This window comes from Dermacentor silvarum, chromosome 2 (assembly GCF_013339745.2).
Source record: "Dermacentor silvarum isolate Dsil-2018 chromosome 2, BIME_Dsil_1.4, whole genome shotgun sequence".
NCBI lineage: Eukaryota > Metazoa > Arthropoda > Arachnida > Ixodida > Ixodidae > Dermacentor > Dermacentor silvarum.
Window position 1 is genome coordinate 239,386,650 of NC_051155.1, and position 26,021 is coordinate 239,412,670.

A 26,021-nucleotide genomic window follows, 5' to 3' on the forward strand; every position below is an offset into this window, starting at 1 on the left:
TGGTGCGATTTTGTTTGCGAATTCGCACGTGCGAATTCGCAGCTGCGGAAAATAGGCCGCCGGACACTTCTTGCGTGCGTTTTTTCAATGTTCGGCGTGCTGAACTTCTCTGCGAAAAACGCAGATGCGGTGGTAGCCACTGTAGCGGTGGAAACAGACGACCAATAGGAAGCGGCTCGCTCATACGTCATCGCCAGTCAGAATGCTTAACGAGTATGCGAAAAACGCAGCTGCCGTAGATCCATGTGAAACGGGATTGCGAATTTCGCATCTGCGGAAATCGCAGCTGCGAGAAACGCACTGCAAAATCGCACCATGTGAAAGGGGCTTTAATCTCGATCTCTTGGTCATTCCCTTAATGTGGATGTAAGACATGAACTTTCAGGTCACCAAGAAATGTGGACCTTGTGCTTGCCCAAGAAGGGTGCTGAATACAAAGAAACGTTCAAACATTATGAAATATATAGGTGATAAAATGAATGCGACAAAAAAATTCGTCATTTAATATAGTGTGTCGATTGAAACACCTCTTCGCAAAAAATATAGGGTCTCAATTGCGTGGGTGTTTTTGGTCCAAAGGGTGCTAATGTCTTTAGCTTTACATAGGGAAAAAAACTTCGCTATAAAGGGAGCCCTAGCTGCGGAACTATTCAGGATGTCAATGCACTTGTGACAACTGCCGAAACGGAGCAATCGTCTTGATAGGCAACCAGTGCACCGATTTAGACAAGGTTCAAAGCATTTAAAATATATGAGGTTAAAATCTAGTAACTGTAGGGAATCTTCAATTTATGCCATATATTTTGTAGAAAAGTTCTTGAGAATTGCTAAATTAATCGAAAGCTAAAGTATCAAGTTTACAACTCGGCAACAAAAGCGATACCACAATTCCGTAAACTGCACCCGAATACGCCTAAAGCGGTGAAATTCGATGTCTTATACCACTAATTTGTAAGTGGGACTTTTGCAAAAGCCTCGTAGACATCGTGACGCTTTAACGTAAGCTGTAAATTCACAAATCAAATTTGTCCGCTCGAGATGTTCTAACATATGCAGTTTACAGGACTGCATTTTTTTTTTGCCGCAGAGTTACGAATTAGCAAAATTTGCGCTTTTAGTTATTGACAACGATATTCTGCAACTTCTGCAAAAAAAGAAAGGTCCTAAATGAAAATTGTGCTTCCTGGAGTCACTAGAATTTATCTCCCAAACACCACAAATATCATTCAAATCGGTACCAGCTGTTATCCCATTAAGGCATTTCTGAGGGTGCAACGGCACCATATGAGGCGGAAAGCTGAGTAGGGTATGGCGAAAGCGTGAAAAGAAAAGCGTAGTACGGTGACAATGGCTACGAGGTGGCGCCAGAGTAGCGTGCGTATGACAGATTTGTCGGCGGCAGCTGCTGTGAATCGCGCCCACGCCTCACCCACGCGCTGGCTCTCGCGATCTCCAGATTAGCGAGGCAGTCGCGCCACACTTCGCATCGTTTGCAACGTGCCGCACGACAGATTATCCGCGCCAGCCAATATATCGCGGAATGAAAACACGTATACAGCTGCACTCAAATTTCGCATTAGGGAGTATTGTAATCGTCGTTTTTTTTTTCTTTTTGAGCAGGAGCAGCGAAAAGGAACAGGACGCAAGAAAAGTGCCGTTTGTCTGTCCCCTTCTTGCCTCCTACTCTTCAGAGTTGCTTCGGCTCAAGTCATGAAACAAGCAGCACGAATGCGTACGCTTCCGCAGAAGCGTTCTTTGCCTCGTACTAGACACTTCGCGGTAGGTAGGCTCCCTTCTTTACGTGCCCGATGGTGGGACTAAACCACAGTACCCCAACACAAAAACCCAATAACTCTGCTGTTATACATACTTGTTAGGTAGCCTTCATTTGCACGCCCAACGAGGGGTACGGGCTTTGTATCATGTCATGCAGCAACAATTTCCTCTAAAAAAAGTCGCAGGCCTGCGTGGCACACGCAGCACAGTCACAGCGTGAGCTGGTTGAGCGGCGCAAGAGTAGCTCCTATTTCGGCACCACGCACTACAGGGTCTTCGCGGCAAAGTCTATCCGCCTCGATTTTGACGAGAACGATCTGAACTGCCCGCCCGGCGTCGACGGCGAGCTGCGGCTTGTAATGTCCTCTACACAGCAGTCAGCTGAGTCCGATGATGCCTGGTTGTAGCCGCGCACGTAGCTCTACGATTCGCTTCTTCAGCAGCGGTTCGTACCTTGCGAGGAGACGCCATGACGTGTACCGAACAGGTACCCAGAATACGTGGCGCACATCTAACATCGGGATAGGTTTGATTGCGCGCCTCGTCTGAATCGCATCTCGTCGCACGCGGCGGTTGCAGGCACCTTAACCAGATGGCGCCACCATACTGGCGGAGGCTCGGGTCGTCTGCGCCTGCGCGCCTGCCTATAGGGCGCGTTTAAAGGGATTTTTTCTGCAGCCAGATAGCAAGCGCATGCGTGGCTCATTGGTAGAGTATCCGGCTCCCACGCGTCGGGCGTGGGCTCGATCCTGGCGGAGAGCGGGTACTTTTTTACGCATTTCCAGCGATAGCGGCTACGCGGCGGCGCCATCATCGCGACCCGAAACGGCTATTTGAATAAGCCCATAACAGCTTACGCTGTAAAAGCGAGGGCTCTAAGGTCCCTATTTATCAACGTGTTTTTTTTTTTTCGAAAATGCATTCGCGCTTTTCTTCCCCCTTCAGTTATATGCCTTGGTTCCCGTGTGTGCGCGCGCTTTCTGCATTTTGCTCTTTAATTGTCGACTCTTTCATTATGCTCATTTTATTAGAGGTCATGCTGGTATTCATATTGCCAAAATGAGCCCTTTTGTTCGCCGCAGAGCATAAACCGGGACTTTTTTTTTTTTGTTTTACTCAGTTGTTGGTTGATGGTGAACTCGCGAACGCACCCACCTAACCGCGTTCATCACTAACTGGTTGAGAACAGCGATCAGAAACCCCCTCAGTAATGGCCTCCCTCGGTGGCAGTCAAATTTTTTTCTTCCGATACGGTGGAGCCATATCGCTCGCCGCTTGAGGTTTCGTTTGCCACGAGGAACCGCAAAAAGCTTGCCCCCCTTGGCAATGCTATTCGAACATCCAACAGCACAGCAAGTCGGCATCGTGCTGCAGCCGAGCGCGTCTTCGAAAATGCTACGCTCACGCACAGCGCACACGTTTCCCGGTGTTTCTACGCTCACTAATGGCGCCGTTTTCCCGCGATGACGAAAGCCGCGCCGGTTATTCGTCACGTGCCAAGCCTCGTCCAATGGGAGAGCGGAAAACGGCGAAGAAGTCAGGAGAGGGGTAGAGGGCGGGGAGGAAATTCTCCTTTCCTATTTGAACAATGGTTTGCGCTACCTTTGGAACATACAGGGACCTTAGAGGGCTCCTATAGCACGCGCGCCATGGACGCAGAAGTGGAACGCGCGAATATAAACCTTACCGTGGTCCTCCGCGTGCGTCACATCACATCGCAAGTTGCTTATAATAATAGGGTGGGCGCGCAGGCTTCCCCCATATCACGTCGCCTTCGAGATCGGCAAATAAGTCGTAACGTCTTTTTGACAGCGTACAATAATTGTAGACAAAATTTGACGTAAAGTTATCGGCGCCTTGCTACTGTAGTCGCACACAAACTGTTCGCCTTACACAAAGTGCTGGTCATCTGCTGATGCCTTGTAGAACACCAAACATTGCTGGATAGCCAGCCCCCAGCAAAATGCTTCGCATGACAGATTCCCACTTCGTGGGACCTGCATCACTTTAATGCGATCACCATACTTTGGGAACTTCACCCAATTTGCAGTATGTCTGTCCGTATATCTATAACCTTTCACGCCACCTTGGGACTGTGTAGAGTAACGGGCTGCTGTGCTGCAGAACAGAGTTCAACACCAACCGTCGGACATGTTTTGAGATTATTGGGGAACTTCACCCGGTTTGCGGTATGTCTACGTTTTATCTGACCTCTTTCGTATAAACCTGGATATTTGAGCATTTGCTTCTCTTAAATGAACCTCTTTCACGCCAATTTGGGTCACTGAGTATGTGGCGCTCTTAAAAAAAAAAGGAAAAGGATCTTAAAAATGTTTTAATCGGACCTGCGTCATATAATTTGAATTCAGACACGCAACACAAGCGGCAAATTTTAGAAATATAATTTTTAAAGCTTCTGGATGTTTAAGCCAAGCGGCTTCCCCACGCCTGCGCTCATCTGGTGCTGACACAGTGTCTGCTGCGATAGCATCAAGCATCACGTGACGTGGACCGCGCATCTGGCGTTCTCAAGCGTGCAGTTATGAAATCGGGATAGGTGAAAAATGGTGATATATCTAAATGCCTGGCATTTAAAATTGCATCAGCTGTAGGCACCAAGACAAACTCCCGCAAAGCTACCATTCGAATGAATAAATCATGCAATTAACGAGAACGCTGAGAAGACTACTCACCCATTTTATGTCTGCCCAGTGAAAAATAACCCTTGTAGTGGCGACTAATTTTACCATGACGGGGCGGACTAAATTGATCAAATTATCCGGTGGGTGGAACTAAAGATGAAAAAAAAAAGGAGAGGGAGAGATAGCCAGGACACACCGCACATTCATTTGGTAGTATTAGCCCGAGCTAGCACGCCCCCAAATCAAGCTCGCGCCAAATTTCTGAGTCCAAAATAGAAAACTAACGTAGAAAAGTCATTAAAGCACCTAAACAAAATAGAAATCTAACGTACACCCTCTTTTCTAGCAAGAAAATGGGCATGGGTCTAACATGTGTTGCACAATGGCGGCCGGTTTTCGAAAGTCACCTTCGCTGCAGTGTCGAGGTGGTTTTGGTTTCGTATCCGATTCACTGCGCAGGCAATTTTCGGCCCAATTTTCATGTAAGAAAAGTCGAAATCTCGCCCGAAGGCGTTTTATCGGCCGCTGTATTAGCTTGTAAACATTCGCCTATTAATTAAATTAACAAGCATGGTGCCACACGCGCACAAGCAAACATGAACACATCTAACTCGATGCACACTCGCTGTCAAAACGCTGGAATGAGAAAGCGAGGCAGCAGCAGCGAGCGAATTGACCTTCGTTACGGTGTCTAGAAGGGGGAGGTGAGAGCAACGGCGGCGGCGGAGTGTTGCAAGCAATCATGGCAGCAGCGGCGGCGCTGCAGTCGACAGCAAGATCGCTCCCCGGGCACGGAAGCACGGCGGTTGGTGCCGCGGGTTTCGAAGCGGGCGTTTCTGTTCGCAATTCGCGGTCGCATATTTGACATAACTAGCGTTAAGCTAACGCATATCGTGCCTTGTTAGTAGAGGAGACAAAAAGGTGTCGCAGTTTCACCTGAAAGGCGAAGCATCAATTGCGATAGCAAATTGGTAGAGAGCTATACGGAGTAATGATATTAGCTTTATCAGCTGTATAAACTTGGACATGCAGCAGCACCGGCAACACGCAGAACTGTTGTCGACGCCGTCGGCGTTTTGCCCGCGATCGCTCAAAATGCCTGCGGCGTTGGTGACTGTTGCCGGAGCCTCTGATATAAATAGGCACTTGGTGCCGCAGCTAAACGTCGCCTCCCTTCCCTCCCCCTCCCCCCCCTCCCCCACGGCCTCTCGCGCGTCGGAAGAAGGCGCGTTTGCTCTACATATATGGTGATTGTAAAGGAGGAAAGAGACGCCTACTTCTGCAGCCCTTAAGGGAGCACGGCGCCGAACGCGCGTTTGTTCTCCGCCGTGCGTTCACTCCCCGTGAAAGCGCGCGCCCCTCGCGCCCTTTCACTCGCACATACAGCGTACGGCGCGCGGCGACGATTTCATCTCCATTGACGTCATACGGAACCTCACGGCGACGGCGACGGCAGAAATCTGCTTTGGAGTGTCCATATAATTGCTATCGCAATAATATATGAATAGCAGCTATCCTATGATGAGCGGTTAAGTGTTAAAATGCATTAGATTCGGGCACGTCACGGCCGGCACAAATATTTTTCGCTCGTCTCGGTCGCACGCGTTCTACGTGCTTTCCCGAATCGTCGGGAGTGAAAAAAAGAATGATTTCAGCTAATGCGAAGAAGATCATGCTAGTGGTGTGGGTAAAAAAAGCTGCACCGATTTCTAGGCTCGCAGTGAAGAGCTCCTTAGGCCATATTACTGCGACGCACTGCATCCAGCTCGTCAAATTGGTTAATACCAATATATGATGCTTTAGAAATCATTCCACATAGCAGTTAAGTACACAAACTTATTTTAGTCGCTGATGAACTAGAACGGCGGGGACATGAAGAATACTCAAAAGGACGACATACAGCACTTGATTATATGTGATCCATTATACAGGGTGTCCCAACTATGATGCAACAAGATTTTAAAATATACAAATGCCCCGTAGCTATGCAGAACCAAGGCAATGTTGTTTGCCGTCGCTTATAGATACTCAGATTAATTTTGCATTCCGCCTAATTACATAATTAGTCTTCATTAATTAATCAACTTCTCAAATATTATAATTAGATGAAAAGTGTCAATGTGAAAATTGTAGAGCAACTTGAAAAACTACCGATACAGCTTTCTGTAGCTCCATACGTGCTACATAAAAGTGTTTTCCAAGCATGAAAGAAGCCCGCGAATGCACGCAAAATTGCCGCGCGACCGGCCGCTCGAGGCACTTTGCGTGTATTCGCTGGCTTCTTTCACGCTCGGAAAAACTCTTTTATGTAGCACGTATTGAGCAAAAGAAAGTTGTATCGGCAGTTTATTAAGTTGTTCTACAATTTTCACATTGACACTTTTCATCTAATTGTAATATTCGAGAAGTTGATTAATTAAGACAAATTATGTAATTAAGCCAAGTGCAAAAAATAATCGGAGTATCTACAAGCGACGGCAAACAACAGCACCTTGGGTCTGTCCAGCTACGGGGCATTAGGATATTTTTAAATCTTGTTGCATGATAGTTGGGACACCCTGTAGATGATTCAACTGGGGTTCGAAGTGCAGCTCGCAGATCTTCCAAGTATTGTTTAAGGCCTTATATGCACGAGGCCCGGGCCGCTGCCACGCTTTAAGTGCCTCATCGTCATCAGGCACCGAGAAAAGGGATGTTTTTTTTTCTTCTGCTTTTCTAGCAGAAGCATAGCCTGTTGTGCAGCCCGGCGCAAAACAGTGCGTCTGTCGTTTCATGCGACTTGCCATGGCTTCTTACGGCATGGCAACGTGTAAAACTATTGTCACCACAAGGAGGTACAACTGCACGGCATGAATGCAAACAGAAATGAGCCGTTGAGCTAAAAGAACCGAACAGAACCATGCAAACCGAGCGCACTCGCTAGCTCCGGCAGCAGCCAAACTACAGCCCTACAGCGGAGGCATCTTAGTGTCGACGCGCGCGCCACCACTCGGCATCATGAATCACTGCAACACGCGCCGCGCTCTCCGACGCCTGCGTTGCTCCCACCTCCCCCTTCTAGCCACCGTACCTTCGTGCTGCCTCTCGCTTCAACGCAACCTAAGCGGCGAGGACACCAGGCACACGAAGCTATCAGCACTCGGCGCACTCTCAATCCCCATCGCAGATCGCTTTCAAGACAGTACCCGCGCGGCCGCGCCATACGCAGCAGCCGTCGCCGTAGAACACCCCTCCCTCCTCTTCCCCCGGTGCCTTGCGCGCGACGGAAGACGGCGCTTCCTCCCCGCTTTCATCCCTTGCGCGCTAGAGGTTGATCCGCCATCGTCGGCTCACCCTCGCACGCTTTCACTCGCACATACAGCACACGGCGCCGATGTTATCGCCCTTGGGCTTTATACGGAACATCACAGCGACGCCGACGGCAGAAATGCGCCTCCAGTGTCCATACAATTGCTATCGCAATAAAACAAGCGTGCGTTGGAATCGCGCGAACACCGTAATCAGAGATTGGCGAGCTACATGTGCTGCTTGAAAATCTTCCTAGAGCAGGCCGAAAATAGACGTTTTCGAAGGGATTTTATTAACGTGTTCCAACGCATTCACTGTCCTCTAAGCTGCGCTGCGACTGACGCTGCCACTAAGGTCACTACTGGGGTCACCATAAGGGTCAGGCGTTTGTGTGCTGACTGGTCAAGTTCATCTATCTGGAGAAGGTCAACTTTAGGATCAAAATAACGAAAGCTTGGGCCCTTAGTAATGCATGGGCGCCAGCCACGACCTTCGATCGGGATTGAATTAACGGAAGCCTACTGTATTATGCGCACTAACTCTTTCACTGTTCCGTGTGGTATTCGTTGCTGGTAAACATTTACAAATGGTGGCGTGCAATCTCCTTTTGAAGAGAAAACTTGAATCAAGAGCCCCTTGCAACTGCGACAATGCGCTAGATGACGAAGCGCCGAAACTTTCTTCCACCATCCACTAGTGAGAAGCCAAGTACGTATATACTAGCGTAATGAACGCACTAGCGCATCAACTTAGCTCTTGAAAATTTTTATTTGTTTTCCCCCGCATAATAATCGCACCCCCCCCCCCCCCCCTTTGCTCCTGGGCAGTCCCACGATCTAATGGCAGTGCTGTATTTTTTTGGGAGACTAGAACCTTTCTTTTACAGGGTGCGTTGAGATCAGGCATAAAATATATTCGACACCACGGAACTGAGACTACTTTTCCAACACACATTTTGTTTTCACACAAGAAATCGTAACTGAGACAAGGTGCAAAAATCTTATCGAGACATGAAACGTTGCAAACTTTAAAAGTGCGTGGATTCAAGAACAGTTTTCTACACGTTAACCCTTTTATGCCACATCTATATCACCTCTTACAGGGAATTAGGCAATTTGAATTTAATTAGTCAGTTTGGTGCAAAAAAAAAACAAAACAGCTAATGTTATTTTCGAAGACAAGGCGGAAATTGAGGGGTTTTAAAAAACAATTTTGATGGTAGTTTAGGAAAAACTATGCAACTCCTAGTATTTTACATGCTTGTATGTAAATACTACGTCATTTGATCAATTTAGTCCCCCCCCCCCCCCCCCGTGTCTCACAATACGGCTTCTTTCAAAATAACAGGTGGTGAAAAGCAGCCCTTCAGCATGATGCATGCGATAACAGCAGACGGCCAGAAGCGGTTGCGAGAATCAGCTGTTGTGGAACCACGATGCGGATGAAGCAGCCAGTGACCTGGACCAGTGGTCTGGTGGTTCCGATGTGGAGTGAAGTACAGTAAAATCGTTGTTACGGTTTGCAAATAGTATACACGTATTTTTACCGCAAAGATAAGTTATCTAATGCATTATTCAAATCATTACGGTCTTAGCTTTCTATTTTTGATGTTTCGAAACAGATCCCATGAAATTTACCCTGCATAATAAGCGCGCACCCCCCAACTTTGCTTCGGTTTTTTGGAGAAAAAAGTGTGTTCATTACACGAGTATCTATGGTAGTTGTCAGCCAGCCATAGCAGTTGGCGGTGCAAATTTGCTCTCTTGTGGAACGTTCTTTCTTGCTGTAGTAGCATCACCAGAGCGGCTGACAGATAAATTTTCCACCGGTGAGCTGGGGTTCCAGGGTCTGAATCCTCGCTAGCCATTTGCAGTTTCCATCAGAAACCCGTGGTATAGCTCATCATTGACCCAGATTTGCCCAGTTGCCATTATACAAGGCCACCACCCGGCACATGAGGGGCCATTCATTTTATTACACAGAGAAAGGGGAGGGGAAAGGCTGCACAACAGAAACAAAGAACACTTGGGACAGGAACGGGGAGGCCACCAATTTCACAGGATATAGTCCAACTCATGACGGATGTAGTTGTTGCGACCATCATCAGGCACACGGGCATAGCCAGCAACCAAGGCATCTTGCCCTCCAATGTACAAACTGTTGTAGATTTTCCAGTAGACGTCTCGTACTTTACGGGCTGGATGGAACAGGCCCTGCATCAAGAGAACAGTAATAAGGTTAGTGGTGATGACATTTTGCCTCCCTGTACCACACCAAAATCCACAAACAAAGCAAGCCAGTAAAATTATTTTGCAGGAGTCATTAGCCAGTTGTGTATTTCTCATTTCTTTAGTACTAAAGGAAGAATGAAGGAATTAGATTATGTAAATAAAAAAGGGAGACTTTTTCGTCTTGAAACACGAAATGAATAAAGTCTTTATTCTCTCTACCATATGCAAGCCTTCTCTATCTCAGTCTAGCATTTAATTGCTTCTCTAAACCCAATCCGCCTCTCCACTTTTTCATTAAAAATTCTCCAGTGGTTGCAGAGGCAAGGGAAGGTACCTGGAGGCAGTACTGGAGGATCTTGATGGGTCCCAAGGCCAGCCGCAGTCCTTCCACGGCACCCATAAATGCCTGCACCAAATGTGGAGATGTCTCGAAAATGTTTGGCCACACATAGTTCAGCAGGTGCACCAGGGCGTCTTCACAACCAAAACCGTACACGCCCAGTGACATGTGCTGTATGGCCGCACACGCAGTCTGTCGATGGACCAGATCCCTGCACAGCAAAAAATCCATCAGTGACCACCAATAGAAGTTTTCATTGATAGAGGTTTCAGCGTTGTTTCATTGCCAAGTGTTAAGCCCGACCTACATGCAGCGAAAAACTGGCGAACGGCGCGCACGACATCCGCCCTGCGACCGGCGGCTGTTCGCCGTCAATGAAGGTGGGCTAGATATGTTCGCAGGCGGTCAACCACTCGCCGGAAGCGGCCGTCAGTGCGGACCAATCAGGGTGCGGCCGCGTCCGACTTCCTGCCACCGCATTTGAATCGGCTAGCCAGCCAAAGAGCCTAGAGCGAACATGGCAACAAAAGCTGCGCGCGCATCGTCTGTCCAGGCGCGACCAATATGGTTCAGTTACAAAATAATGATTCACTTGCAGATACAGAACAAATTTTTTCAATGTTTTTTACTGGGAATGAAATCGCACTGTTCCTAGGAACACTGAAATCGTGGCGAAATTGTGAAAAACAGGCGGCCGCCTGTTTTTGTCGCATGTGGGTGCAGCATGGCGGCGGCACGCTGGCGTTCTGCCGCGCTGGTGCAGGCCGTGCAAAGTTCGCCGTGAAAGTTCGCTCCATGAGGGCCGGGCTTTATGAAGTGAAACAAGCTTTCAACTAAAAGACTATACTGCAGAAACAAAAGACCCGCCTCAATCTTCCGTGTCGGTATGCACAGAGAAATCTTAAGTTTAGATAGAACAGAGGTAGAAGCAAGAAACGATGCTTATTGCAATCATTGATTTCATTTCTCTAGTAGGAATAGGAACAAGAACAAAAAATTTTGCTCGAGGCCCAGGTCCACGGCTGGGCCGTGGCCGCAGCCGTGGCCAAGTTGCAGAGCGCCTGCCTCGGCTGTGGGAGGTTGTGGGTTAAATTCCCACTACCGCCAATAACGCACTGGTTCCAAAAGGGACAAGTGTACACCAGCCTGGAATTCGGCTTTCATCAGCGGTGATAGGCTTGGGAAAGAAGCTTGTGCCCTAAATTTCCATCTAAACCCTTGTGAACACAAAAGATTTTGTGCTTTTATGCTCACGTCAGGATTTGCAGAAATAAAGCTGAAGTATGAATTAAAACCCGTGCATATCCTCGCCAACAATGATGCAGTAAGCTTCATTGATTCAACAAATATTAAAATTAATTTCTTGGGTTGTATGTGCCAAAACAACAGTACGATTTCTGGTGATGCTAAGCTATACTGTGCCTCATTACAGTCGAGTCCCATGCAACGAAATTCACGGGACACGCGAAAAATTTCGTTTTGAAGTTACTTCGTTGACACCGAAATTAGTATGTATATACGTAGGCCAAACAGCAAAGCCGCGAATGAAAACGAAACCATCGTCCGGGAAATCTTCGCGATGGCGTGGAGGCAAAGGTTGAGACGTATAGAAGACTGTCAATAAAGTGTCAACTTCACGAGAGAATGCACTTCGCGCCGCTGTTACAGAATTTTTTGTACACTGCGGCGGACGCCCAACCCGACGCGCATGCCCGGCCAACCGCGAAACACTCATGTTGCGGCACATGCACCTTAGCAATGAAGCGGTTTGGATGATCACAATTTCATTGCATATTTATGACAAAGTCCGCAAACTTGGCAAGCTTGCGCTTACCCGAAGTTTTATTTCCAGAAGTCGGTCAGCCTGGATTTCTTATGCTTCACGGCAAGCAAAGCCGTTACGCGAGTCTCACAGTCCGTTAAAAAAGCCATCACAATGTCATTGTTGTGGGCTGATAACTTTTAAGACGAGGTCAAAAGTATCCATTACTTTCAAAGCAGTCGCCGGAGTCGGTGAGTCTAGCAGGTTGTCATTTTTTTTCCCCAGACGACGAGACGTTGGCATCGTGTTGACAACAGCGGCTGCGGCGCGGCCGCCGTATCTTAAAAGCAATCTGCGCAATGCACAAAGTGCGTGCCCGGGCGAAGTGCAGCTAGTGCCGGTAGAGTCGTGTGCGCTGCGCTTTTGACGTTTAGTTCGTGTTGAAGCGAGAGATGGCACGGAGGTCAATTCGCTCGCTGCTATTGCCACCCCTTCGAGAATTCCAGCGTGTTGACTCCCGAGTTTCCGCGGTCATTGAGTGCGATGTTTTCATGTTTACCTGTGCGCAGCACGTGACACCATGCTCGGTAATTTAGTTCGTAAGCGAATGTTTACACACAGCCGATGAAACTACGATCCTCAGTTCGTATAGCTGTCTACTAATCTGCTATCGCAATCAATGCTTCGCCTTTTGGGCGAAACTGCGAAATTTTTTCCTTCCGCTTTCTGCCTCGGCAATCACATGTGCCTTCTCGAGAGAGAAATTTACGCTTCTTCATTGGCATAGCCATTTCGAATGGACACACCCACATCACAGAAAATGGCAGCGATTATGGTGACCCCTTGCGGTCTTGCGCAGGCGCGCGGATGACCACGCGTGGCTATGAATTGCAGTGGCGTACATCGGTACTTTGAACTTGATTTCGTTCGCGAAAACCTCGTTCAAGCGATCGTCACAGCTTTGGAAGGGTCTTCTAATTTGACTACCTGGCAGTGTCAACTTCAATTCAGACCCGGTTTTGTTCTTGAAAAGTTCGTTGAAGCAAAAATACCGAATAAAACGCCGAATAAAACGCCGAATAAAATGGAGATACTTTTTTTGTATTACTTTCTATGGGCAGCTGACAGGGAATCGTAAAATCTTCGTTGTAGCGGCATTCGTTGTAGGGGGATTCAACTGTATATTGTTTTCCCCAGATGACTCTCGCATCTCTTGTAAATCAGTCGGTGTAGCTGCGGAATAGTACGAGAGATGGTGTGAGTGTTGCGCTGCTAACGCCATTCAACAATGGGGTTACATCAAGTGCAAAAGAAAGTAGCCTCTTCCTTTTTGGCTTGGAGTCGGCTGGCTGTGCAGATATCTCGCAAGCTGGCAGGCACACTTGCAGGACGGTCCTGAGAAAGGCTTCGGAGCAGGGCACTGGGAAGGATGAACCCAATCATTTGAACGCACCACCATTCGTGTGACTGTACATTCTAACGATTAGACGGTGTCCAGCATGGGGCGAACAAGTTTGCTCGATAATCTGTCACGGTGAGTCAGACGCGCCCATCGGAATATTTCATTTGGCATCGGCATAATTCGGCAAGCAGGCATTGGTGTATGAAAGGTGAAATAAATGCCCTTTTGATTGTTTGCACTAATGTACTATCGTTCCTTTGTCCCAGGGCACGCTTGAGACCCCACGCCGTGGTGGCGGACTCTGGATTAATTTTGACCAGCTGGCGTTCTTTAACGTGCACCCAATGCACAGTACATGGGCATTCTTGTTTAGCCACAATCAAAAGGCTGCCGATGCGGCCGGGATTCAATCCTGCGCCCCCAGCTTAGCAGCGCAACGACAAAGCCAACCCTTTCCCAAGTGGAGCTCAAGACTTGCTGCCACGCGATTTTGCACCGGCGACCATGCTGTGGGACAATAGGCGCCGCAGCCACAGAGCCAGCGTATTTCCACTTGCTCTCGCAGCCGCAATTTTCCAGCTGACACCCTACACAGCACTTCTGCAGCTGTTAGAGGAGGAGGCAGAGGTGTAGGGGTAAACTTGGTGTACTCTAGGGGCTTTAGTCAAATGAACTGCACTAACCTGTCCATTAGGGCATCCTCAAGTAGTGGTGTGACAGCGTAGATGTAGTCGCGGCCCATCTCCCCGATATACTCGAAGAGGAACGAGAGGGACTTGAGCACACCGTTCTGTACATTCAGCTCGGGTACCCGGTACTCGTTCATGAGTGCAGGCAAAACTGTGAAGGGGGAGCATGTCTCTGCCACAATGGCAATGGCCACTGTGGTGCACACTCGGTTCTGTCGTTCCTGTAACATTCGAAGCACAAGATTTAGGACACCCGGTTAGTCAAATAAACACCAGTAAGGCCAGATTGGCAGCACTAATTTACAAGTGATTCAGCAAAACACCTACCTGCACATTTCTGAACTTTTTTTTTTATTGTTTCTGGATATGCTCTCTTGTCCTGTGTTCGAATTAGAGTTGATGAAACTTGTTGAGTTTAATTAGGTATTTCAATGTGATAATTTAAGATAGGCAGTTAATGTCTGATTTTTCAGACTCCTTACGGAAATTGAAAACATCTGAAAAAATAAATGCATGTCTTTTACTGCCCCCAAGGACTCAAATTGCTACAGGCATGCCCTAAAGAGCTCTAAAGGCCTACCAGTACCCTTGTTAGGCATGTAAGTGCTCATACTGTGACAGGAGACTACGTGTGCACACATGTATAAAAGGAATATATACTGTGTCCCGTGACAGTGACCCTTTTCCACTCTTGGTATGCTTCACTGCAATACATTCTATATGCTTGATCACATAGCATTGCTGTATTGCGGTGAAGCTGACTTATGGAAACCGGCCTTATGCAACATTTGACCCTTGCCATGCTTTCAACGTTTGGAAACCATCCGCAAAGATAACAAAGGCGGAATCGGCACATTGCTCACACTGGCGAATCCTTTCAGTAAAAAAAGCCTGTCACTGAACAGCAGGAAGCTTGGTAGCGAACGTCGAAGCAGCTAGGTCTAGCACTGCCGTGGTGTCTATGGCTGCCAGCAGATCGACATCCGAGAGCGCCAATTCAAAGCTGCGAGATTATCAAAACGGTGGCGGTGGTCGCTTCGACTAATGCCATTTCAGACCTGTGGTCATGACAAAACGTATGGAAAATTGGGTGGCGAAGGGTTTCATCATCCGAAATTTCAGACGTCCTTAAACATAGGCTCTATGCCGCCTATGACATACGTGGCGGTGCCTTGAAGGCATCCGATATATCAGACATGTCTGGAAAATCGCTAATTAACTGTACATTATTTTCATGCAGAGCAAATATCTTTTTATTAAATTCATAAATTCAGTTTTGTGCATAACTTGATTGGCGATGAGATACTAACTATATGATGTAATAAAGAGTGACATACAAAATTGATGTTGAGTGATCAGATTTTGCAGCTCTACAAAAAAAAAAAAAAAAGAAAATGCTCTAGACTGATTTGAGCCAGAATTACAGCATGTCAAACTTTTTAAAGAATCCATAGTAGCACTTAAGAGAAATTAAAACTTTTGTAAAATGTTTGCAACAATATTGTTTATAATATAGTCCTACTGCACACTAATTGTCTGCATTCCCGAGTAAAAAATTACTACTGTGATAGGATAGCAGAACCAGATATGCCCAATACTCTGACACCATCATAAATGCTGTTTTGAGAAAATCAGGAAAAACATTTCACTACATGTTCATGGCAACAATGGCAAAGGAAATCAATGAAGGTTGATGCAAGGATCCACTCAAGCAAAAATAAATGCTCTACCTGAAGCAAGGGAATGCGAAAAGATAGGCATTGGGGCCAATCTCAGAGCTGTGTGGGGACACTGCTCTTTGATTGCAAAGACAGAAAAATGAATATATAAGAACAGTTTTCTCTGCTGCATGCTACTTTGTTTTTGTAACAAGCCCACATACTTCAGCCTGAAGCACAATAAGTACAACTTTTTGTGGATAGTGTTCCCTCAGTCATGTACAAACCATTACGACTCTGACTCCATGATATACTACTTGGAAGAGTACATTGGAAACGGACTGCCACTTTAGCTGCAAAAGGTTTCCAACATGTCACACTACCCTCTATTAACAAAGCCTCTTCTACTTTGCTGCTGAGTCTATAACAACCTATTGGTGCAAGGCCTTTGAAATTGCCCATGCGACACCAACGAAACTTGAGCATCAGTTTAATTATAGGAGGACAAAATCATCTCGAATGCCCGCTAACCCAATTTACTCATTGTTTTTCATTGCTAAATCCAGAGCATATATATGCACACACACAAATGTTTGTTCTCTATACACATGGATACATTTGCAGAAACATTGTGAGAGGAGTGTACCAGAGGGAACGAGGATCAGCACAATCAGTGCACTGTCCCAGAAAACTCGGGCTCCTTTATGTTGGGAAGCGTTTCCCCACTTGTGAGCCAGGGCAGCACTGATGGCCCCAATGCCACCACAGCTGCTGCAGCTATTTCGCCCTTATGCATGGCTAAGTGCAAGAGAAAAAAATCTCCAGCAGCAGGGGCTGCACGAGGCATCAGTGTCCCCACTGGCCCACAAAGACAGGGCTGGAAACGTCGTTAAGGCCAGCACCTCATGCCAAACGACCTCCTGCTTCCCCCTAGTGGCATCGTTGCAAAATCTCTGTACCAGTGCCATGAAATGCAACCTGCCCATTGAAAAGCTGAGAAAAACCAGTGCCAGTGGTTTTCAGAGCTCACCTCCAATCTAGTCCACACAAAAGAACAAATTTCTTACTTGTTACACAGAAAAATCAATTGCATATTTGGAATCAGCATCTAAAAATACATAAGTAATGCGAACATACATAAGCAACGCGAACTAAGCTGCGAAAACAGCACAGGGAGGACTGTGCCCCCGCCACAGATGGCTTTTAAGACACAGCCCCTCGGGTGGGCGCGCACAGTGTACAATGTGGCCTCCCCCTCCCTACCCTCCCCCCAGAGCCTTGCGAAGCCTTGTGGCCTGGCGAACGTGCGCAGGATAAACATCCCCCCCGCCCCGTTCCACCCTAACCTCGCTCTGGAGCGTTGCACGCGACTAGAAGACGGCGCGCTTCCTTCACGCTTCCCGCCCTTGCACGTGCGAGACTGAGCTGCGATCACCAGCTTACTCTTGCACGCTTTCACTCACGCAGAGCATATGGCGCGTGGCGACGACTTTATCGCCCGTGGACTTCATACGGAACTTTACAGCGACGGCAGAAATGCACCTGGAGTGTCCATATAATGGCTATCGCAATAAATAATAAAAAGTGGAAGCAACACTAGCTTAGGTGGAGTGTCCCCCCATAAAACAGCATTATAATATTTTCACTGTTTGTTCAGCCACAACTACAGCTGAACTAATCTAAACATGAACCCACAGCAATACATAAAGCCAGTTGAAAAGGGCACATACCTGGACACGCAGGTTGTTGAGGAGCGTGGCCAGCACATCGTGGGGACCAATAGCCTTGGCAATATAACCAAAGGTATTGACGGTGGCTCGTCGGATGGCTTTCTTGTGCGCCTTCAGCAGCTCAAGCAGCTCAAAGCAGATGCGCATCCACTCGCGAGCGGGCACATACTCGGCACCACGATCGGCAATACGACCGACCAGGTCAATGCAGTTCTCCTGCACCTTCTCATGCCGATTCTTTAGGATTGGTGTCAACCGAGGTAGCAAATCCTGCAGTGGCAAGGCAGACATGAGCATTTGTGCACAGACACTGGCCATGCTTTTGACCAAGCATAGAAAACATAATATAGTACAGATACATGACTCACACAACTGCCGAGAGACAGGTAATAAACAAATGGCAGCCTACAACCAACGGTTTTTCTTCACTGTGTCCATGGACAGCACAGCGCCATGCCTAAGTAATGGTAGATAAATCAGTGCTAGGTTATTCTTTCAATTATATATTTTAAATTCATAAAACAAAGACGCAAATGCATCAACACACGATGCATTTGCGATGTACTGTACATTGCCCGCATACTGCACGCAATGCAATTGCTGCAGCCAGGATTTTATCACGTGCTGCAGGGCTCCTTTATATAAATCAGTTTGTAATGTCACAGTGGCCGCACAAGCATATCAAACACAATTCATTCGACTATATCCTGTGAGTTAAAAATGGTGTGTAAACTCTAGTACAGTGCACTTATAACGATAACGATACCACATGTAACAATGAGTCGACTTACGAGTATCAACTTGTGCATTAGGGCTAAAAAAAAAAAAAAGGAAAACATTAACAATGTTATTCACCGTGTATCGGACATAACGATTAATAATCGTGAAATCTGTGTTGTTACATTCCCCTTAACTGAAAAGTTTGCCTACGTGAGTTCGTATCTGCCGCCATTACCGCACAGCACGTCCCATCCGCGTGCCAATTGCGAAAGCCACGGAGAGAATTGCATTAGGCGCAGCGTGCCACAAAATGGCAGCAGCTGCTTCGCGTCTGTGTGGCCAGCAATCACGCGAGCGTCCAGAGAAGAAATTAAAAAATGAGAAGCAAACGGCGCCTGCGCTCTTTTCTACGAACTCCCCCTCAGCGAGCGCGGAAATGTGCAATGGAAGCAGCAGAAGGTGCACCCCACAAAGCGCGAAGCTGTGCCGCTTGAGATGAAGCTGCAAATTGTGCAAGACTCAAAAGAAGTACGAGCTCGCGCAGTCGATGATATCGACGATTGTGAAAACCGGGAGTGCCACGATCATGAAGTCTAGAACCAGCAGCCATGTTGATAAACGGAAAAGGATGAAATAGGTGGTGCTTCGACGGAGGAGTTTCTTAGTGCAGATAGTGCTGCCTCGTTCTGATAAAGAGTTCTCTAACGGGGCGGGGCCATCATCGTGATAGACGGCAGCGTTGTGCAATGAGATTGAAAATGGCCCATCTTTGACACCGACCCTGCGATTTACCAAAAAAAAAGTGCACTGTCGTCGATCGAGTCGCTCATTGATAGCTGCCAGTATTCGTGCAGCAGCTGGACGCGATGCATACTGCCACTATTCCAACGCTTGACAAGCTGTTGTATAAATAAACAGTTCATTTTTTCACAGCCTACTTTCTACAACGACGATTTTTTATTGCAAGTCGGAAATTTGGTCTCGGAGCTACAAAGGTATGTCCAGCAGCTTTTTTTTTTTTTTATGGCAGTCCAGATATAGCGATCGGTTATAATCGGATTTTTCTTTCTTCTTGATATCGCCATAAGTGGACTGCACTGTAGAAAAACAACAGATTGCGCTTCAGCCTTCTGGCGGCTAATTTTTCAATAATCTAAAATATTCATAATTATTAGGGATAGGCGAATATTCGGTATTGTCGAATATTCAATCGAATAATTCTATATTCGTTATTCGCTTCGATTCGAATTCAGGTATTCGATATTTTCGAATTATTCGGCACTCCCGAATAAGCAGCCAGAAGCCACGGATGGCCGGTACACATCTCGGAGGCTATGCTTCACGTCATGGCTGCCATACATCAACCATAAATCTCGAAAGCTATACGTTTTTGCATTAAAGAGCCGGAAATGTGCGACGCAAAAGAGCAGAAACGGCGCTAGCATACAACCAAAACGAAGCGGCGGAGTCCGCATCGCCATAGTCATCAGCGGAAATCGTATGTGAATGACAGCAACGACGAAACGCTTCGTGCCTATTTGTGCCTTTAGACTATTGTCGACACGCATGGCGGCTGCACGGCCGCCATTATCCGCCATCTTGGCTGTCTCATTGGCTGTCCAGAGGTCACGTGCTTTGAAATTTGTGCCGGGAAACGGAAGCTTTGCAAAATGCAATTTTGCGTTTTCATCAGAATGACAAAACGTGACATGGAGCTGTAAATTTGATTGACTAATACTTCTTCGTGGTCCTTGGCATCTATATTGCGTCTTTAGCGCTTTAAACACTAAGTGGACGGTAGCGTGCAGAAGCCCGTGCAATGCATCTGCAATTTCGCAAATATGTGGTGGCGTTCCAAGATAGCCGGCATGTCAGCTGTTGATTGGCTGAAAGAATATCCCGTGAAGAGCGTCACAGGAAGAGCCCTTTCGTAAACGTCAATTTGACGTTGCGCTGGGCTGCCATTGCAGATATTTTCCACCATAATTTGTGGTGCGACGAGCCGCGCGAATTATGGTAATGAGCGGCCATATGCAATGACAGTCGAGAGGCATGCGTATCGCCACATTTTCCCTGTCATTTGAGGCCATGAAAATCTTTTGTTCACAACGCGTGCTCATAGCATTTGCATCACTCTCGGGTGGAGTTGGCATTTGTGTTTTGAAATATCATTTTTATTAAAAACACGTTTATTGAAATAATATTGGCTGAAACTAACAAGCTGTCTGCAACTTTTTGCACTTTTGACTACGGTGTTTGTATCGTAATCAATATTAATGACTTTTTGCGTCATCAAAGGCTATGACAACAGCGACATTTTAATTTATAAAAATAAATGTATGCAAGGCGGTGCCTTGAAGTTTCCTCTCGCAGTGCGAGTAGGGCAGCGGAGTGAACAAGAGATGACAGTGCCGGCACTTGCGTAGCGTAAGCGGATGCCTGTGGTGCGCGCAACGCTATTGATGATATTCAGCCGTTTCTCAGCGAGACGAGTCGGGCTGAGTCACTTGCGTTTCACGAAATAGCGATAACGCGGCCTAGAGCGTGCACTCATCATCACTGGTAGGTCGCTTATGTTGTCTAAGTGCTCTATATTGAGTGCTGGTAGAAAGCAAGAGCGTGGGCGCCAATATACGATAACTCATTCCGTTTCCCGAGGACACGCATCCTACCTAATGAAGCAGACGACAGGTTGTGCGCATGCAGACGACGGAAGCGAGGAAACGATTTTGATGATATAATCATGCGCTTTGAGTTAGCTGCTTTATTTTTACTGGAAAGGAAAACTGTTTTGCTTTATCAAGAACGCTAGGTTCAATGCCTACATTACAGTTTCTTAGGCGAAACGTCAAATTTGCTTCACATTACGAAAGCAAATCGGGGCCATGAGTGCCATTTTGTAAGCGTCACGCCTACGTCACACCTCGAAGGAAATTTGCCTCACTACTATCCATACTTTGTACAGCTGTCTACTAATTTGCTATTGCAATCGTTGCTTCACTTTTCGGGCGAATCTGCAACATTTTTTTTTCTCGGTCCCATAAAAACCTAACAAAGGGGATCTACTAACCGTGTGCATTTTCTTCTTGCCCAAATCGTCAACGATAGACTTCTGACAGGCGTAAAAAAGCGCACACGTGATCTCACGAATGTTTTCACACGCCACTGAACGCCTCCGCACATCGAGTGCAGGGAGCATTTTGGCTGTCGGGGCTGCTGCCGCGGTTGTCGTAGCTGCAGCGGTGCTCGTCTACTTTGTCACTAGTCAAAGCATCAGCTAGGCTGTGATGTCGTCCAGTCCGCTCGACGTGGGGACCAATGAGAGATTGCACAGCCGCATGACGTAGCTGGTCGCTTGGCAACTATGGATCCCGCTGTGCCAGCTTGTCTGTGCCGGTCGCTCCGCTGGCTCAGCTGCCGCCGCTAGCTGTTGCTCACGCGTTCTTATGATCCGCAGCGGTGCGGCAACGCGTTCGGAACAGCCAATTTTTTTCGTATTGTGAGCAATGTACTTCGGCCGGGGAATGTTACGAATTCGTATCACACTGAAATTCATACCAGCCGTGATCATATCACCGGGGTTTTACTGTAATTGCTAGGGCTATAAAACAAAAGCCAGTAAGCAAAGACAGTGAACATAATCACACACCTTAATGGGTGGAGTCATCTTGTGCATGCCGATGACGTTGACGATGCCCTTGAGTGCCCCCAGGATGGAGCCCAGCACTTCAGGGTACTCTTCACCCAAGTACTCGTACAGCACCACACCCAAGTGGCCCATGAGCTTCTCCTCCTGGCACGTCTTCATCACCACGGCGATGCGCGAGATCAGGTCGGCCGCCTGCTGGCGCACCTTAGCCGATTTGTTGTTCAGCCGCCACAGAATGGTGCCGCAAATCTGGGGCAGGTATGCCTTCACCCGCTTGCCCAGTGCATTCACAATGGTGCCAAAGCCGTTCAGCATCACCATGTCCTGAGAGAGCGAGAACAAAAGACCTGTTGCTGACACAGTGACAGTGCTCATGACGACAAATCTCAGAAGTGTGGGGACACTGCTCTTTGCAAGTCCAAAAAGACTTGCAAAGACAGAAAAATGAATATATAAGAACAGTTTTCTGTGCCGCATGCTACTTTGTTTTTGTAACAAGTCCACAAACTTCAGCCTGCAGCACAATAAATACGACTTTTTGTGGATAGTGTTCCCTCAGTCATGAACAAACCATTACGACTCTCTCTGACTCCATGATATACTACTTGGAAGAGTACATTGGAAACGGACTGCCACTTAAGCTGCAAAGGTACACACCACACTACCCTCTATTAACAAAGCCGCTTCTACTTTGCTGCTGAGTCTATAACAAACTATTGGTATAAAACCTTTGAAATTGCATATGTGACACCGGCTTCAACGAAACTTGAGCATCAGTTTAATTATAGGAGGACAAAATCATCTCGAATGCCCGCTAACCCAATTTACTCGTTTTTCATTGCTAAATCCAGAGCATATAAATATGCACACACACATAACAAACATTTGTTCTCTGTAAAAATTGATACATTTACAGAAACATTGTGAGAGGAGTGTACCAGAGGGAACGAGGATCAGCACAATCAGTGCACTGTCCCAGAAAACTCGGGCTCCTTTATGTTGGGAAGCATTTCCCCACTTGTGAGCCAGGGCAGCACTGATGGCCCCGATGCCACCACAGCTGCTGCAGATATTTCGCCCTTATGCATGGCTAAGTGCAAGAGAAAAAAATCTCCAGCAGTAGGGGCTGCACGAGGCATCAGTGTCCCCCACTGGCCCACACAGACAGGGCTGGAAACGTCGTTAAGGCCAGCACCTCATGCCAAACGACCTCCTGCTTCCCCCCTAGTGGCATTGTTGCAAAATCTCCGTGCCAGTGCCACGAAATGCAACCTGCCCATTGAAAAGCTGAGAAAAACCAGTGCCAGTGGTTTTCAGGCCCTTGAATTCAGAGTAGAAACAGGCTGGAAAGGCAGCCAACCAAAAGAGTTTGTTATGGTGCATACTGAAAAGTTCACTGCCTTGGTGAAAGTATTGAAGAAAAATGTCTCCAATAATAGTAACAAGTACAGCCAACTTCTCAGCACCGAAATATGTGCTACCATTTTGACACTGGCAGTGGGTCTAACGTATGGGTGCAGTGTGCTTGCAGTAGGCGCTGTGCCATTGCAAGGCAGATTTCAGCTCCAGTAACGGCCTATGTGACATTACAGCTCAGACTCAGTCAAGGTAACGGTGCCAAGATATACTTTTTTTGACTGAAGCAGCAGGTAAAAGACCTTTCATCTCACACCTGCTATCTGTCAGAAATGAAGTGAGTGAACTATCAGTTTGCACATTTCACTGCACAATGTCACATTCACAACACAATAAAACCCATGTGATGGGTTCCATTACAACACTTAGAATACTACTGCGGACTTATAGCACTTGATGGGGGCTGAAGCTCTGAATTGATTGCTAGCCAATAACTGTCACATTCTTCACATTGCCTTGCATTCCCTCCAAAAACAGTATGTAAACCAGTCATCCACATACTGCTCTGCCAGAAGCAACTCACCTCTGTTGTCTGCTCCTGGTAGGCGTAGAGGATGCCGTCGATCAGCTGCTCTTCCAATCGAGAGTCAATGTCAGTGGCACCCAAGTTGCCCAGTATTTTCTCTATAGTTTCCATAACCATCTTGCGGTACTGCTCGTTTTCATCCTTCAGGTCATCCACCACCCGGTTCACTATCTCAGCTGCGCCCACCTTGTTGGCGATCTCCACTGTCGTGTCGACAAGCTGCAACAGAAAAAAGGTTTTAGCAAGTAATAAATGGAGCCTGGACCACAATCTTGTAGCGACGCCTCCTGTTCAATCGTGTGTCACTCTATCATCCACCATTCACAGCTGGATGATTACGTTGATATTGAGTGCTAAGCATTGCTCTGACCATTGATGAAGCGCGAGAAGGAATAGCATTGGAAAAGGCATTGCCAAAAAATCCAAAATCACGGCCTTGTTTTCCCAATGGACCAGAAACAGAGAGCGCAAACGAGGTGTAAGGTGGCTCAAAGAGCGTTCATCACTTTTAGTAAGCAGACCATGTAACGGACTATTACATTCTTAAGGTATGTGACTGCATGATTGCAAGGGGAGTTACTTTTATTACTAAGGAAAGAAAAACTATAATTATAACTTATAACACAAACCAATGAAATGTAATGCAGCCACATCCATGAGCTTAGAACAGTGCATTTAAGCAAAGACCACTAGGCAGTCAGATTAGACATCCCGTGTCCTTTGGGAGACTGCCAGTGTAGTAGTAGTACATACTGCATTAATGGATCATCCATTATGCTATGCTTGAATGCTCTAACATGAGCAGCATGATGTGCTACACTAAAGGCCAAACTAAACGTACACGTGTCGGCGTGTGAAAGCTCGCACCCACACGCCTCACACATGCGCAGATGGTGCAGTTCAGATCGTGCGCGTTGAAGCGCAACTCGAGCACAGATATCCAATGTTTACGCACGCTAAGAAATAGCGTGTCCAACATGGCAGCACCCATGGCTCCTGCTTCAACGTGAACTCTCGTGATGGCTACGTTATCACTCACACTGATCGCCAGTAACTATTGAAATAAGCTTTCGCTTTCTCTATACTTACCTGAAACGTTAGTTATGAGCGCATAGCGTGTCCAATTTTCTAGATTGTTGTGCGATTCCGGCACCCCCTACGTAGGCATGGAGGAAGAAAAATATAGGAGGGAGCATTACGTCACGCGGCCAGCCTTGGCAAGCGAACGTTTCGTGTAGCCAGCAGTGGTGGCCCAACACGTGACCTCTTGCGTCAAGATCACGGACAATCGAGATTTGCCGAGACGTTTGGTTACCGGTAGTTTTTATTCGGTGCGCGCTCGGCCGGCAGCTGCTCACATGCAGGAAGGAAAAAGCTTTTTCCTTGCTTTTTTTTTCTTTGTTTTTGTTTATTTCAAGAGTTCAAATGGTTTCGAATGGGTGTTGAAAAAAAAAAAATCAACCGGGAGTTCTAAAACCTACTGCACGCTCTAACGCATCCTCCGTGCTCCAACGTTTTCATCACGTGTTGGGCCACCACAGTAGGCGACAATTGCAGTTGCGGTATGCTCCCTCCTACATTTTTCTTCCTTCATGCCCGTAGGCCTAACAAGACGCGTCCGCATAGCAACAGGATGGTTGCTAATGGATTGTCTTGACTTGGGTATGTTTGGCACGAGGCACCAGACGAAACAATGTCTACCAAGGCAGAAATGTGAGCCAAGTGGGCACGCGCTGGCACGTGTCTTGTAGGTTCAAACTGCCATTACTCGTGGGGTGTGGCAAACGCAAGGCGCGTGGGTGCGAGCTTTCACGAGTCGGCATGCGTATGTGTAGTTTGGCTGAGTTGGGTTCCCCATGGCAGCCGTGTACATGCAGTCATGATGCATGGCTACACACCATTGTATTGATGGGGCCAGTAGACATGAGCCCTTGCTACTGTGGTTCAGGCCTCTCTGAGTCGTCACCCCGATTCCAACTTTTTTTGTGTCTTCAACTATTCATAGACATGCCACTGAAAAGTTGTCTGTCCAGCAAAGCTGTAAGGCAGCTGTATTTACCATACTTTGTAATGTAAAACAGGAGTAAAAAAATTTATTTAAAAAATCTTGCATCATGTTTGAAGCACAGTTCCAAATACAGCACAAGGCGCTTTCTCCAAATGGCAATTCTGGGGAGAAAAATGTAACATTC

At 47.1% G+C, this 26,021-nt stretch overlaps 1 protein-coding gene across 2 annotated transcripts in view; it reads right to left on the bottom strand.

The window, feature by feature from the left end:
• Positions 1-9,661: 9,661 nt before the first annotated feature.
• Positions 9,662-26,021, bottom strand: part of LOC119442960 (splicing factor 3B subunit 1-like) — a 34,990-nt gene continuing 18,630 nt past the window's right edge. For both annotated transcript variants that reach the window (XM_037708049.2, XM_037708050.2), the window contains 6 exons: positions 23,827-24,048; positions 21,888-22,211; positions 17,519-17,788; positions 14,125-14,351; positions 10,272-10,488; positions 9,662-9,919 (listed from right to left, as the gene is read on the bottom strand). In XM_037708049.2, coding sequence (XP_037563977.1) covers positions 9,761-9,919; positions 10,272-10,488; positions 14,125-14,351; positions 17,519-17,788; positions 21,888-22,211; positions 23,827-24,048 — 1,419 coding nt within the window. In that variant the 3' untranslated portion in view covers positions 9,662-9,760. The remainder of the gene's footprint in view (positions 9,920-10,271; positions 10,489-14,124; positions 14,352-17,518; positions 17,789-21,887; positions 22,212-23,826; positions 24,049-26,021) is intronic.